This window comes from Tenrec ecaudatus, chromosome 2, assembly GCF_050624435.1.
Source record: "Tenrec ecaudatus isolate mTenEca1 chromosome 2, mTenEca1.hap1, whole genome shotgun sequence".
NCBI lineage: Eukaryota > Metazoa > Chordata > Mammalia > Afrosoricida > Tenrecidae > Tenrec > Tenrec ecaudatus.
The window spans coordinates 293239730-293256018 of record NC_134531.1 but is presented as its reverse complement, the minus strand read 5'-3'; the positions used below and the strand labels follow the sequence as shown (position 1 = coordinate 293256018).

Here is a 16289-nt window from a genome sequence, read left to right as displayed (position 1 = left end):
CCCTACATGTGTTTATCAGCCTGGTTGGCACAATAAACTACCTACCGCACATGAAGAGTACTGGCCTGATGACCTCAAAATTTGAGAAATAACATTCATTCACAGTTTGGAGGAAAAGAAAATAAAGTATGAACTCTAAGAGCAACTCACCACAAGAGGAAAATTTATCTGGATATGCCAAGTGATGGGTCCCAATAGAGCTGTCTCTTCCAAAGGACAAAGGGTCACAGAAAGGCTCCAAATGAACTCCTTCCACATGGGGGAATTGTTTTTTAATCTGCTATCAGATGCTGCCCTTGAATACTGTATTTTAATTTTCCTGTTAGGCTATCTTATCTCTTTACTAGGAAGGTATCAATTACAAACATCACTTTCATGGTCATGTGCACAGCATACTGAACGTTCAGTCGTTTCTACACCATCAAATTTTAAGACCCTTTTCAACCTTCTCTGGAAGTCTTTCCATCTCATTATGTATGCACCTTTAATTACTCCCATGCTGCTCATCAGTCAGTAATGAATACTCTGTCCTTTGTTTATGCAGAATGTGAATATATTTTTGTTTACTTTTGCTTTAATTATAAATAGGTCTTTGGTTTCTCCTTTATTTCTTAGTGCTGAATATATCAGCATGTAAATTACTTAGATGTATTAGAAGCTATGCCCATTTAGAAAATTTGATATGATTCTGATGACATAATATCATGCACAAAAGGTAATTTTAAAAATTAATTACCTATTTGTTATGAATATATTCAAGTCCAAATTAGAAGATTTGGAGGATGCCTTAAAGGTCATATAATTCATCCCCATTTTGCACAAAATGCAGGTGCAGTCTGGCTTACCAACCTAACTAATCACTGGAAGAAAACAAGATAGAAATCTGAATCTTCTGAACCTTGGTTTGTATGACGAGAGCTGCGACCCTGCTTATCTCCACACTATGAACCATCTGCCTGATATGCAGAATATTCTACAAAGTATATTCAAGACGTGTTCTGTTAGTAGAATGAGGCTTAACTATGCTCTAATTAAGAATTATTAACACAGGATAAAAGGAAGGAGTGTGTGTAGAGGGTTGGAAAGAAAACAAAGATGTTTTTCATAGCTTCTAGGCATAAAACTTTACAAAAGGCATGACTTTGGCTAGTATTAACTACATGAAAAACAAACACCGATTAAAAATGAGGGAAGTAAAAAACTCAAGACTTGGTTTTCAAGCTCTGGCAGCATCACACAGTCTCACAAACTCAAAGCCCTGCTCTTTCTCTCACTAACGTTCAAGGTTGATCAGGCGAAATGAAAACGGGTGGGGAAACTCCTCAAGCAGAGAGGATAATAGAATGCCCTTCTATATTACTTGTGTTTCATTTCCAGCCCTGTCAGTGACTTACTATGTGACCTTGACTGAGTCATTTCATCTCCGTGTATCAGTTTTCTCCTTTGTAAAGCAGTATAATAAATGCTATACGTCTGTCCCTCATGGGTGATGTTATTATCACCATCAATTAATATTGATGGGATGCCTATGGGGTGCATAATGCTGAGGCAGGTGGCTTCTTCTCTGACAGGGGAAAGGCAATTATATCAGTAACATATTTTCTGTTGAACTGAGCAAAAAATATAAAACATTTATAGAAGTTGAAAATATTAGAGCTTGAACTACCTAGGGTATATGTTTTTGAACATCCTTCTCAATCAAGATTTGTAAAATAACATTTTCTGAATGATTGTACAATGCAACCAGACTAATTGTGATGCAGAATATTGATTATACGTTGGGGTAATTCCAAGTAACATTGACTATACTTTTCAAAATCTCGCCTTTAAGCAAATATAATCCATCAAAAATATTACATGAGATCACTTCTAGAAGGATAAACACAAAGGCGGGCATCTGCTCTCGGGTCACGCACTCTTCTAATCACGTCTCACAAGCAGTGAGATGGTGTGCCTGCCAAATGCTCAAGATCCATCCAAAACTGCCTTATTGGTACTTCTTAAAAACCGCTTAGCTAGAGGAGACTTCAACTCAGTTGGGGTCAGTTTCTTAGGCTGGGGAGAGAGGAAAAAGACCAATCAGTCCCTTTTGTGTATCATTTTTCTTTGGTCACTACAAATCAACAGACACTCCTACAAGGGGACTTAATGGACCTTAAGGGAAATTAAAGTCCGTAGATTGGGGGTGGGGGTGGGGGGGGGAACAGGTCTATCTCAGAGAAGGTGATTTCACTTTCATTGGTGGGTAAGCCATATGGGATAGCCTGCCATTTGAAACAATGCCTAACATGACATATACTAGACCCCCCCCACACACACCCATGGGAGACGACACCTGGCATTTTATTCCTAATTGGACACTTTTGATCTAGTTTCTATCCAGCCCTTGGTAACCCAGGGTATAAGCTAAAGACTACTGGGACTTGAGGCTCTGTCCTTTTGAGGTGCGCAACATCCTTCATAGACCACACTAGAAAGAAACCCAACTGAGTGAACTGGACTTTACCTTAAACACACCTGAGGCAAATTAAAGGAACTGAATGAAATACTCCCTTGGACTTAGGCTACATTGTCCAACTGTGAGAAGCAGATGACTACTATCCCAAGGTTATGGATAAGGTTCTCGTTCTCTCCCTCTCCCTTTTCTCTCTCCCTCTTAATTTGTCCCCATGCGGCCAAGACAGACTGGCCACTCTCTCCAGCCTATATTTTCAGAGCTGTCCTCAACAGTACATTCTTCTAGGGAGAGGGGGCAACATAGCTTGGGGCCAGCCTGACAGTCCTCTCGCAAGTATGTTGCCCACAATGTTTGGTACACCAGAAAGAATTGTTTTTTCTCTCCCTTGCCTGTGAAGACAAAAACAATACCCTCCCCATAGGTGATAGTGCCTATCCCCCAACTAGCAGCATCTTTCCCCTCCCCCCTTTTTTGGCTGGATGCCATATGCATATCTGGGTTGGGTCTGGCCCCTGGCATAGTACCTGGACCTCTCCCCAGGAATATATGTGTACAGTAGCTTTCCCCTTTACTCCTTTTGCATTTTTAAACTTACCTCAGCAGACTCATGTTGTACTTGTCCTTTAGTGCTTGGCTTACTTTGCTTAGCATACTTTCCTCCAACTCTTCCCAAGAGATGATATGTTCCATACATTCATCACTGCATTGTAGGATGAAGGATGCATAGTACTCTATTGTGTGTATATACCAGAGCTTTTTAATCCATTCATCAATTGATAGAAATTAAGATTTTCCCAATTACTTGTGATTGTGACCTGTACCCAAATGATCATTGGAGGGCAAATGTCTGGTTATAGTCTACTTCTTACTTCTGGGTATATGCCCAGTAGGGGGATTGCTGGGTCATATGGTAGCTCAATTTCCATTTGTTTTAGGTATCGCCAAGTCGATTTCCATAGTGGCTGCACATATCCCCAGAACGACCAGCAGTGGATGAGAGTTGCTATCTCATCACACCCCCTCCAACACTTGTTGCTTTCTGATTTTTTGAATTCGGCTATTTTTGAGGGTGCTGGGTGGTATATCATAGTTGTTTTAATATGCATTTCCCTTATGGATAATGATCAGGAATATTTTCTTATATGTTTATGGGTCATTCTGATTCCCACCCTTGAAACTTCTGTTTAGGTGTTTTTTCCCACATCTTAACAATGGGCTATTTGTTTTTTGCTTGTTGTTGGCATTCAGAGTATTATAGATTTTAGTAATAAGACCTTTGGCTGATGTGTCATTGCTAAAGATGTTTTCCCAGTCTGTTGGGCTCTCTTGTTACTCTCTTGGTGAAATCTTTCAATGTACTAATGTATTTTTAGTATATCCCATTTGACATACTTCCTCTGTGTATGTGTCCTTCCCAATTTCCTGTAGCCTATGAATTTCCTGCACCAAAGTCCTTAGGTTTGTCCCGATTCCCTCATTGATGACCTTAATAGTTTGGGAGTTTACCTCAAGGTCTGTGATCCACCTTGAGTTTATTCTTGTTGGTGGAGTGAGATAAGGGTCTTGCTTCATTTTTCTGCAGGTAAATATACATTTTTTCCAACATCACTTGTTGAAGAAAACATCCACTTCCCATTTGATATTTTTTGGACCCTTATCAAAGATAAGTTGTGGTTCTTATCCTTTTTATTGTCAATGTGGTGAATAATGTTGATGGACTTTTGGTTTTGAATCATCCCTGGAATGAATCCCACTTGGTCATGATGAATTATCCATAGTATATAATTTTATATTCTATTGGTCAATATTTTGTTAAGAATTTTCTAATGATGTTCTTTAGACATGTGTTAGTCTGGGTAGATTAGAGAAAATCCACAGAAACTCATATGTATATAAGAGAATTTTATATAAAAAGAAAGTGTACATTAAGAAAGCATCCCAGCCCAGTCAAAGCCCATAAGTTCGACATTAGCACATATGTCAGACATCAATCTACAAAGTACTCCTCAAACTCCCAAAACACACACAATAATGATGAATGCAGGAGGAAAGCCAAATCAGTGAGCATGTAAGCATCTCAGGGCTGGCAGGGGTCTCCCATGTGGCTTCTACTGCACCAGGGCTGCATCAGGGTAGGTCCATTTGGCTGCTCCTCAGGAATATCTCGCAGGAATTAATTAAGCCTTGCCAGCTGAAGCAGGGAACTGGCTCAGGTAGCTGCACACTGGTCTCACCATCAGAGAACAAGAGACCAGAGAAGAAGAAAGGGGAGACTCCCTGAGCCATTTATCTCTCCGCCTTTCAATTAATTCTACTTGTGTTTATCGGCCAGGTTGGCACAATAAATCTTAACTATCACAATAGTTATAGATATTGATAAATATCTATCTCTAGTTCTTAATTTTGGTGGGATCCTTCCCCACTTTAGGTAACATCGTTATACTAACGTCATAGAAAGAGATTAGGAGTTTGCTGTCCTTTTCTGTGCTCTGGAAGAGCTTGTGTAGGACTGGTGTCAGTTATTTCCGGAATGCTTAGTTGAATTCTTCTGTGAAGTGTCTGGCCTGGTTTTTGTTTTTCAGTTGATAGTCTCTTGATAACCTTATATATTTCTTCTATTACTATGGGTCTGTTGACGTTGTTGACGTCTTGTCTGGGATAATCTTGGGAGGGATTGTTTTTCCAAATATTTGTGTCTTCCAAGTTAGTGAATTCATTGGAGTACAGACTTTATTGGTACTGTGCAATTAGCCTTTGAATTTCATTAATGTCTGTTGCAATTTCCCCTTTTTCAACCCTTATCCTGTATATAGATGTTTGTTCTTTTCTTCCTTTGCTTAGGTTTGCCAACAGTTTGTTGACTCTATTGATCCTTTCAAAGCACCAGCTTTTTATGACGTTGATTTTTGTATTATTTTCTTTTCCCACTCATTATCTCTGCCCTGATTTTTATTATTTAATTTCATTTGCTATTTGTGGGATTATCCTGTTGACTCTGTTCTAGTTGCTGGAGGTTTCGTGACGGTGAATTAATCATAAGTCTATCTTCCTTTGTCATGTGCACAGTTACCACTATCAGACCTCCTCTGATAGCTGCTTTTGCTGTGTCCCAAAGGTTTTGGTACATTGCATTGTCATTCTCATTGGTTTCTAAAAATTTTCTAAGTGTACCTCTAACCTGGGATAGTACACACTCATCTTTCAGACGAGAGTTATTCATTGTCCAATTGTTTGCCCTAGTTCTCTTGATCATCATTTTGTTGATTTCCTGCAAGATGGCACAGTGGTCCAACAGGGAAGTTCAAGTGATCTCTCTGTGTTTTAATTTGCTCAGGATTGACTTGTGACCCAGCATGTGGTCCATTTTTAAAATATATGCCATGTGCTCTTGAGAAGAATGTGATTTTTTTTAGTTATTATTATATTTTTACATTTAGGTGGAGAGCTCTAAAAATGTCTATCAGGTCAAGTCACCTAACTGTAGGGCTTATTTGGGGAGTTTCCTTGTTAAACTTTGTTCCCAGTGATCTATATTTCTCAGAGAGTAGTGTATTAAACTCACCTACTATGATTGTTGAATCTGTCATTTCTTTTTTCATAATTTGAAGAATTTGATTGGCGAATTTCGCAGATCTCTTGTTGGGTGTCTACATATTGATTATGCTCACTGGTTCTGGTCCACTGATCTCTTGAGCATTATGTAGTTCTCATCCTTATCGCTTGTTATGGTTTACACCTAACAATTTTGTCAGAGAGTAGGATTGGAACCCCTGCTTTTTTAAAATTGCTGTATGCTTGGTATATTTTTGCCAGCCTTTAATTCTCAGCCTGTTCTTGTCTGCGAGCTTGAGATGTGTTTCTTGTAGACAACAGATTGATGGGTTATGTTTCCTAAGTCTATAGAAGGGCTCAACCTTGCCTTTTTTCACCGTTAAGTCAATGTTATCCGTGGGGATGTTTGTGTTAGACAGGTTTCTCTATAGAAACAAAACAGGACACTTATGACTACATAAGTATAGATAGATAGATAGATAGATAGATCGATCAATCGATCGATCGATCGATCGATAGATAGATAGATAGAGCCTGAAAGCATATAGCAGCTAATTAGTCCACATAGCAGTACAAGGGGGTCAGTTCAACTCACTTCCATGGAACAGTTAATATACAGGAAGTCCTTCAACTCATTAAGGTCACTGGGTCAAAAATCAAGAAAGACAGCTGAGTCTTTCTTAGGTCAACAGGCAGTCTGGTCATAGGCAGCGAACAGCAGGGTGGGTCACCAACAGTCAGCAAGATGACAGCATCCGACAGTCCCAAATTCAAGTGATCTATACACCAGCAGCATGGTGAAGCAGGTCTCCAAGAAACCTCATGCTCTAGCAACACAATCCATGAGTTTCCAGGCCCACAGGTAGTGTAGCTCCCAAGTTGAGGCAGAGAACTAGCAGCCACATACTGGTCTGATCACCAGAGAGCAAGAGAGAGAGAGAGGGACAGGGCTTGCCGAGCCATTTATATCTTTGCCTCCAATCAACCTACCCTTATTAATTCCACATGTTCCTATTGGCCAGGTTGGCACAATAAACCTACCTATCGCACTGTTTTCAGTGTGTTGACTTCTGGTGGAATTACTCTATGTGATGGTCTCCCATTTGTGCTCAGTGAATGTTTTTCTTATGATTTTAGTGAGTCAACAAGCATATTTTGTAGTGTTGGGTTTCTTTTAACATATTCTTTGAGTTTTTCCTTTTCTGAGAATACACTTACTTCTCTATCTTGATAGATAGCTTGGCTGGGTAGAGTTCTTTGGTTGGCATTGCTCTCTTTCAACTTTCAGAAGATGTTACTCCACTCTCTCCTCCTCTTCCTAGTATCTGCTGATAGGTCTAAGCACATTCTTATCTGAGTAATTTCATAGGTGATCCTTGTATTGCCTACCTGCTCATATGATTTTCTCCTTTTCCTCAAAATTGTATAACTATTATATGCCTTACCAAATTCTTCCTGGGGTTCAGTCTAATTAGTGTCCTCTCTGCTTTCTGGACGGTTTCCTGATTCTCATTCATTAAGTTGAGGACGTTTTCTTTCAGGAATTCCCTCGCGATTTTTGCTGTGGATTTCTTCATGGCGTCCAGTTCTTGTAGGCCAATTATTCCAATGTTGTTTCTCTTCACAGCATCGGGGATTATTCTTAAATTTTCTTCAGCTTCTTTGATTATCTTGTTTGACTGTTTTTCCCATTTAATGAAATCTGCCTGGTTATTCCCAAGGTCTCTGTTAGGGTTCTCCACTTTTAGTCTGTGGGTGATATCTATTAACTTTTCATTTGATTCTGTTACCTTGTGTCATAACTCTCTCTTTATTTCCCTTTAGTGTGTGGCCTTTATCACCTCAATCATTTCATCCTTTTTCTGTATTGCTTCCCTCATATCCTATATGACGCCAAGCAGCATTTCTGTCGGTTCTAGATCAACATCTGCTTCTTCTCTGCACGTCAGTAGATTCTGGACTTCCTCTGACATTGCATTGTTTCTCTGCTCTTTTTTCATTGAGGTTGTTAAGGCAGATTGCTGTTTGTGTGTTGCTTTGGAGGAACTAGGCACCATTTTCCCTGGAGTCAAAGAGCCCTGGGCTTCTCTTTAGGAGGCTGGTAAGAATGCTTCTGCAGACTGCCTGTCAAACTGTGCTGGGAGTCAGGCTATTGCCTTATCTCACAGGGGGTTCACTCTCTCCTTAGCCAAGGAATTCCCTTTGCTGAGTCAAGGCTACTCTAGGGATCTAGGCACATACAGTGTGCAGCTGCCTGTCAAAAGCAGCTGCTCTAGTCTTATCACAAGCAGTGAGGATGGCACTGGGAAGGCTGGGAGAAGGAGGAATCTCAGCTCAGTGGTGCAGCTTTCCCTATGGGCAAGAATCTGGGTGGGGAGCCTAAATGGCTTCCATGTTGCCTTGAGCTGAGTCCAAATTCCAAGTTCTCTGTGTTTGCCTGCTTTGGTAGGGGGCAGGGTTTCAACCTGCTCTGGGGAGAAAATTACAATGGCTGGGTGAGGGGAACCTCAGCACTGTTGCGCTGCTTTCCCCAGGAATAAAAAACTGCGTGGAAGTCTAAATTGCTCCCATGGTGCTCTGATCTGAGTCCGAGTTCCCTGTGTTTGCCAGCTTTGGTAGGAGAGTGGGGCCACAGGCAGCACCAGAGAGGGGATTTCAGTGGTGAGGGGAAAGGGAGACCTCAGATCAGTTCGACCGTGTCCTCCATGCTCGTGAGTCAGAATGGAGGGTCTGAGCTGAATCCACAGTTCCAAGAATCTAAGCTCTGCATGTCGATCCCCCTACATGGCCTCCTTACCGATTGTTGTCTCATTCACACAAAGAGAGTTCTAAGTAGCATATTCTCCTTTGGCACCATCTTCCCGGAACTGACTTCATGTCTTATTGAAGTTCATGTCAATTGTTGTCTCATTCACACAAAGAGAGTTCTAAGTAGCATATTCTCCTTTGGCACCATCTTCCCGGAACTGACTTCATGTCTTATTGAAGTTCATGTCAATTGTTGTCTCATTCACACAAAGAGAGTTCTAAGTAGCATATTCTCCTTTAGCACCATCTTCCCGGAACTGACTTCATGTCTTATTGAAGTTCATGTCAGTTGTTGTAACTCCCCACAAATAGTATTGGTTAATAGATCAAAAGGTCAAAACCAATTGCCATCCAGTTGGTTCTTGTTCATGGCCATCCATGCGTGTAGAAGTAGAACTGTGTTCCACAGGTAATTTTTTTCAATTAAAATTAATAAACTAGTTTAAAGTCAGCTAATATTTTTCAAAAAGAGGTCACCAGAGACTTTCTTCATTGGTATCACGAAGCAGACTTACATTGTCAACCTTCCTAACAAGACGCTATAGTATTAACCTTTTGTATGACCAATCGAAGCCTATTGATTATGAGACTGTTGAATTTTTATGTAATGTATTCATAATTAAACTTTTTAATAAGCATATTTTAAATTGTAGAAATTATATATCCTATATGTATAGAGCCTTCAAAATGTACATGGGAAATATCCACTTTACACAAGCCTTTTTAAAGCACCCTCATATTTACATTTTAGCTTTGTTCAGTATAAAATTAAGATGTTAACTGATACTTTTTATCACAAGCAACTGGCAGATTATATCATTACCACATATAGGTTCAGATTATATTCTCCCTTTATATTATTAAGTTACAACTCTGACACATCATGTTGTATTTAGATGTGAATTCACAATATGAGCTTAACATATCAAAATTCTGAAATTATGAATTTTTAAAAACCATTAGCATATTTTCTTTTGTAAAAATAATTTTTGGAAGCTTTTATGGATATTATAGCAATCTATCATTTGATTAGATTAAGCATAATTGTACAAAGAAACACAAAACACAAGCTAATTCAACTTCATGATGAATTTATCAATACTGATCATTTAAATCACAGTATCAGAATTGAGAGAATTACTTTATTTAATAATCATACAAACCTTAGACATGGTACTTGTCATATCAGGCTGAAATATATGTTCTATTTTTGAGGGCTAGGAAAGCAAAATTCAGATTGCTGACTGACTATTAATCATTTACCGGCCAGTGGCTTACGTACATTAGTTTATCCATTCCTCAAAACATTCCTATCTTCATTATTATTTTTATTATTATTCCCCTTTACCTACAAGAAGGAAGACTTGGTGATGCAATGGGTATGTATTCACTGTGATCCACAAGGTTAGCAGTTTGAAACCACCAGCCACTCCTCAAGAGTCATGGAAATAGGTGCTAACTGAAGTTCTCCTCCTTACCTCTGAATTACAGGTGCCTTGGGAGCACCTTTTGCCTTCGAGGACCCAGCAAACCAATTCCTACATCTCAAAAGGCATATATACTTGCAGGATTACTGGGACCCAGATCACAGGCCAAATGTGTGGGGAGAGACGCTGCCTGATCAGGTATCTGCATTTGAAAACATGCCTTTGGTCTTTTTACTATTGACATCAGCTGACATTAACACATCAGCCTACCCCTGAGTTTTCCCCTCAGGCTGCCTGAAGTCTCCCTTTGCCTAAGAAATCCTACCTCTTCCTTAAAGACTCAGGTCAGAACACCCTTCTGTGACACTTTTTCCTTCTCCAGAAGATGGGTGCTCTTCTTTTCCCTCCTATTTCCATGCTGTTCCTATGCGAATGGTTCCTGAAATATCACTCCAGAATGATAGCTTCGGTGCACCCATCTTATCTAGACTACAAGGGTCAAGTTGCTGCCTTGTGCATCGAGGTAATTATTTTTTGAACCTAGAAAAAAGACTAGTTTGTAGTTAAGATGCAGTAAATTATTACATGCTTGGCTAGGTGGATGGATCGATAGTGGTGGCCTTTTAGTTCACTCGCAGTTATTCGGTTTCTAATTTCCCTCTGGGGTGATTATAGAAGCCTTCACTATAACTCTTCATTTGCTTGCCCTTTGTATATTTTCCTACTCAGGTTCACTCCAACTAGAGGAGAAATTACAAGGAAGCTTGCATGATCCCATTTTATTGCATGCTTGCCTTGCTTAAGGAAGAAAAGAACACTCTGACCTGGAAAAGCTTGCTAAATTATTTGAGGATATCAATAATTTGTAATTCCTTTCACGACTCATATTTTTGAAAACTATATAATTAATTCTCTTAGTCATATTCTCTCTCTCTCTCTCATGTTCTACTATGGTCTTTCTTTCCTTCTTTCAACAGTTACCAAGCTCTCACATTGCCAGACATAAGGATCATACAAAGATTTTTTTTTAATTGGACACCCTTGCTTTTGAGGGCCTCAGTCCTACCCTTGCTCTACCTGTGTGATAATTAACTGATGGTCTTCCAGGATCAGCTTGTTCCTGCTTAGCGTTTACTGATGAAAACCATCAGCTTGAATAATGCATCAATTTTATGACTCTTCTTCAAAAGGCATAATATAGAAGTATTAAAACAATACTTTGTTTATTTGTCAATTTAAATAGTTACATAGGCTGGAAGACTGTCTTTATCGTGGAACGTTGTAATTTTCAAGAATGCTCTTGCCTATACTTGTAGACTAGTTGTGTGATCAACTGGAAAATATATAACTAGACGATACATTTGAGCGTTGGCTTAAATAGGACACTGCAAGTATGACAACCAAGCCGTCTTCAGTATTATTCCATCAGGAATATCTGCATATTAATCTGATTAATTGTTGTAATTGGTGTTCGATGGATTCAGAGACCATGACTTCTGTTTTCTTTACTGCAGGCTCATGAAACGTGGACTGCTTGGAAAACAAGGGCACAGTATTATTTGGACCCATTTGCCTTCACCTCTTAGATGTCCGTGGATCGGTACATGTGCTTTGTTGGTTCAACCACAAAGGCAATATGATAAGATTTGGCATGAAAATGTGTCAAAACCAAGGGCTTTGTAGAACTGGGGACAAATCCCTCTCATCTACTAGGTGGGTTATTGTATCTCCTAAAACTATTTCAGGGTTTCGTTTTGATTGTCTTCCCTGTAATGCTGTTTGTTGGAAGTAGTAAACATGGCAACCTGTGCAAAGATCAGGAATTGGCAGTTCTCAGGAAATGATAACCCTTGAAAGGAGAACTAAATGTTATTAATAGTCAGTTAGAACATTCATGTTCTAAAAAGGGAACTTTTCTGGGGCAAGCAGAACCACATGTCAAGAAATGATGTCAATAAAATACTCTGCTCACAATTCTTACATTCTGTTGTCTCTTATTTAAGAATTAGCGCACTTCTGTAGTTTAAAGAAGGGAGAGTCAAGTGCAGCTGATTCTCTCCTCTTTGGTCATTACTTGTCACTTACCTGAGCCCTTGGTATCAGCTCCTCTATTTTCCCCTCCCACCCTCGTGAACCCTTGATAATTTATAAATCATTTTTATTTTCGTATTTTACACTGTCTGCTGTCTCCCTTCACCCACATTTCTGTTGCTCATTCCCCAAGGGGCTGGGGTTTGTTGTACATCGATCATTGCTATCAGGTCCCCACTTCTCCCCCTTCTCCCCCTATCTTACCCCCTCTCTTCATGGTGTCACTACTGTCATTATTGGTCTCCAGGGGATACTCTGTCATGGATTCTGTGTGTCGAGGGCTCCTATCTGTACCAGTGCTGTGCACTGGTACAGCCAAATTTGTAAGGTAGAACTAGGGTTGTGATATTGGGGGGGATTGTGGAATTTAATAACTAGAGGAAGGATGAGTGTTTCATCGGTGCTATACTGAACCCTGACTTGTCCCTTCCTTGTGACCCTTCTATGAGGGGATCTCCAATTGTCTACAGAGGGGCTTTGGGTGTCTATTCTGAACCACCTTGTTGACATCGAAATTGTTCTTTTTGGGGGTCTTCTGACGCATGATACCTGATCCTGTCAACAGCTTGTGATCACCCAGTTGATGTGCTTCTTCCATGTAGGCCTTGTTACTTCCCTGCTAGGTGGCTGCCATTAACTTCAAGCCATTAAGACCTAAGAAACTATATCTTGTAATAGTCAGGCACCATCATCTTTCTTCACCACATTAGCTTATGCACCCATTTTGTATTCAGCAATCATGTGAGGAAGGTGAGCATCACAGAATGGCAGGTTATTAGAACAAAGTGCTCACGATGAAATACACAACTTTCCTCTAGTTCTTTAATGCTTCCTCCCCCCACTATCATGATCCCAATTATACCTTATAAATCTGGCTAGACCAGAGGATGTACACTGGTACATATAGGATCTGGAAACACAGGGAATCCAGGACAGATGGTCCCTTCAGGACCAATGGTGAGAGTGGCCACACTGGGAGGTGGGGTGGAAAGGGGGAACAGATTACAAGGATCTACATATAACCTCCTCCCTGGGGAATAGACAACAGAAAAGTGGGTGAAGGGAGACGTCGGACAGTGTAAGATATGACAAAATAATTATTTATAAATTATCAAGGGTTCATGAGGGAGGGGGGGAAATGAGGAGCTGATGCCAAGGGCTTAAGTGGAGAGCAAGTGTTTTGAGAATGATGAGGGGAATGAATGTACAGATGTGCTTTACACAACTGGTGTGTGTATGTATGTATTGTGATAAGACTTGTATGAGCCCCCAATAAAATTATTGGAAAAAAAAGAACAAAGTGCTCTTGCATTGAGAAAGGACTTGAGTAGAGGCCAAATGTCCATCTGCTACCTTAATACTTTGCCTATAAATATATGTACATAGATCTATATCCCTATCATCATATATTAATATATTTACATATGTACATACCTATGTTTGTACATCTATAATCGTCTGTTGCCTCCTAGTTCTTTCCTCTGTTTCCTTTTACTTTTCTCCTGTCCCACTATCATTTTTGACCTTCATTCAGCTTTGCTGTACTTCCCCTCAGCTATGTAGTACTTAATCAGATTCCACCAGGCATTCTGTGCCCTCCTTACCACCGATTTTAGATCTCTTGCTATTCCCTTGTCCCTGGCTTTGTTATCCCTCCTCCAACCAATTTTCCCCACACAGCGATAGCTTGAGTTAGGCACACCTTAGTTGCTTTTCAATACTCCCAAAATAACATGGTTGCTTTTCAATACTCCCAAAAGGTCTTGTGCAGCAAATTTACCTAATGAAACTCATCTTTTGAACTACTGACTGCTGCTTCCATGAGCATTTATCATGGATCCAAGCAAGACAAAATCCTTGACAACTCCAATCTTTTCCCATTTACCATAATGATATCTGTTGGTCATGTTGTGAGGATGTTGGTCTTCTTTACATTGAGTTGTCATCCACACTAAAAACTGCCATCCTGGATCTTCATCAGCAAGTGCTTCAAGTCCTCCTCACTTCCAGCCAGCAAACTTCTGTCACCTGCATCTCTAGGTTGTTAATATGCCTTTCTCCAATCCTAAAACCACATATGCCAACTTTTCTGATGATTTGCTCCATATACAGATCGAATAATTATAGAGAGAGGCTACAACCATGATGCACACGTTTTCAGATTTTAAAAACAAGTAGTATTCCCTTGTTCTTTACACACAACTGCCTCTTGGTATATGCACAATTTCCACAGGAGCACAATGAAGTGTTCTGGAACTCCCATTCTTTTCAAGGTTATCTGTTCTTATTATGGTCCACACAATAGGAAGATGCCTTTGTATAGTCATTGAAACACAAGTAACCATCTTTCTGGCATTCACTGCTTTGAGCCAGGATCCTTCTGATATCAGCAATGATGTCCCTTGTTTCACATCCTCTTTCAAATTTGGCCTGAATTTCTGGCAGTTCCCTGGCAATATGTTGCTGCAACCATTTTTGGATGATCTTCAGCAAACTTTTACTTGAGTGCCATATGGATGATGGTGGACTCATTTGAGTATTCTGTTGGGTCACCTTTTAGTTGTCTTCAAAATTTTCTGGCATAAACAAGTAAGTGCTTCCAATGCATAAACCCCCTTTGGAAACATTTTAATTGGTATTCCATCAATTCCTTGAGCCTTGCTTTTGCATAATGCTTTCAGTGCAGCTTGAACTTCTTCCTTCAGCTCCATAAGTTCTTGTTCAGATGCTATCAAATGCCAACTAGTTCTTTTTGGTAAAGTGGCTCTATCTGTTCTTGCCATCATGTCTAGATGCATCCTGCATCATTAAATATTTTTTCCCATAAAATCTTTCAAGATTGCAACTCAAAGGGGGTGGTAGAGAAAAATGGCAACTAGTTAAGTCTCACCTGTTGAATGCTACTGTTGCAAGACCAGAAAACTGTGAGGTAAGGTAAAGAAAAATGGGAGGTGGAATCCCGAAATTGGAATTAGGGTACTAGGGTCTCTCCCAAACCCCTCTTTGTGCGTGATTTCCACTCACAAGGTGATCCAAGAATGCTCTAAGTCATTCTAGGTTCGGCGAGCTGGGTTTCTGGGCTCCAGCTGAGAAGCTCCTCTCGCCCTTTCTCTGGGAGTAGTGATTTCTCCAGGTGGACGCCCTAGAGGAGACATAGTCCCAGACACGAGGAGAACCCCATGCCAGCGCTCTCTGCACAGTTCGCTGCCTGGAGCTCATAGCCTGGGGAGTAGGGGTGACAGGTAGCCATAATTTGGAGTAGAAGAAAAGGAAGACCTTTACCTGAGGCAGATTGTGATGTGGGAGAAAATAGGTGGATAGTCGAAGTCCAGGGCAAATTCAGTTCCAATTGGCCGAGAAGGAACCCCCACCCAGATAAAGATAGATCTCCCCATCTGGGGGTCAGTGTGACAGCCCCCAAACCGAGCACCTCACAAGCATAATATAAAAAAGAGTGGGCATACATAGAGGCCTAAATACAGGCATGTACATATGTAAATATATTTATGATTATGGGTGAAATAGATGTATGCACATATATTTATAGGTTTAGTAGTAGGTTAGCAGATTGACATTGGGCCTCTACTGACGTACTCCCCCAATAAAAGAACACTTTGCTTAACTAAATGGTCATTCCATGATACCCACCTTCCTGACACAATTGCTGAAGACAAACATGTGCATAAGCAAATGGGGTGAAGAAAGCTGATGGTGCCTGGTTATCAAAAGATACAGCATCTGGGATCTTAAAGGCTTGAAGACAAACAAGCAACAAAGTCAACAGGGAAGAAGCACACCAGCCTGTGTGATCACGAGGTGTTGAGGGAATCAGATAGCAGACACCAAAGAACAAAAACCATCATTGTGTGATCACCTTCCCCACATAAACGCTGAAGACAAATGTGTGCATAATAAGTGTGGTGAAGAAGGCTGATGGTGCCTAGTTATTGAGA

At 40.3% G+C, this 16289-nt stretch overlaps 1 protein-coding gene across 1 annotated transcript; it reads left to right on the top strand.

The window, feature by feature from the left end:
- The first annotated feature begins 10193 nt into the window (after positions 1–10193).
- C2H3orf85 (chromosome 2 C3orf85 homolog) lies at positions 10194–11914 on the top strand. The gene is made up of 3 exons (XM_075542960.1): positions 10194–10197; positions 10310–10443; positions 11760–11914. Exons 1-3 carry the CDS (start codon positions 10194–10196, stop codon positions 11829–11831), a joined length of 210 nt encoding a protein of 69 aa, XP_075399075.1. The 3' UTR covers positions 11832–11914.
- Positions 11915–16289: the final 4375 nt, after the last annotated feature.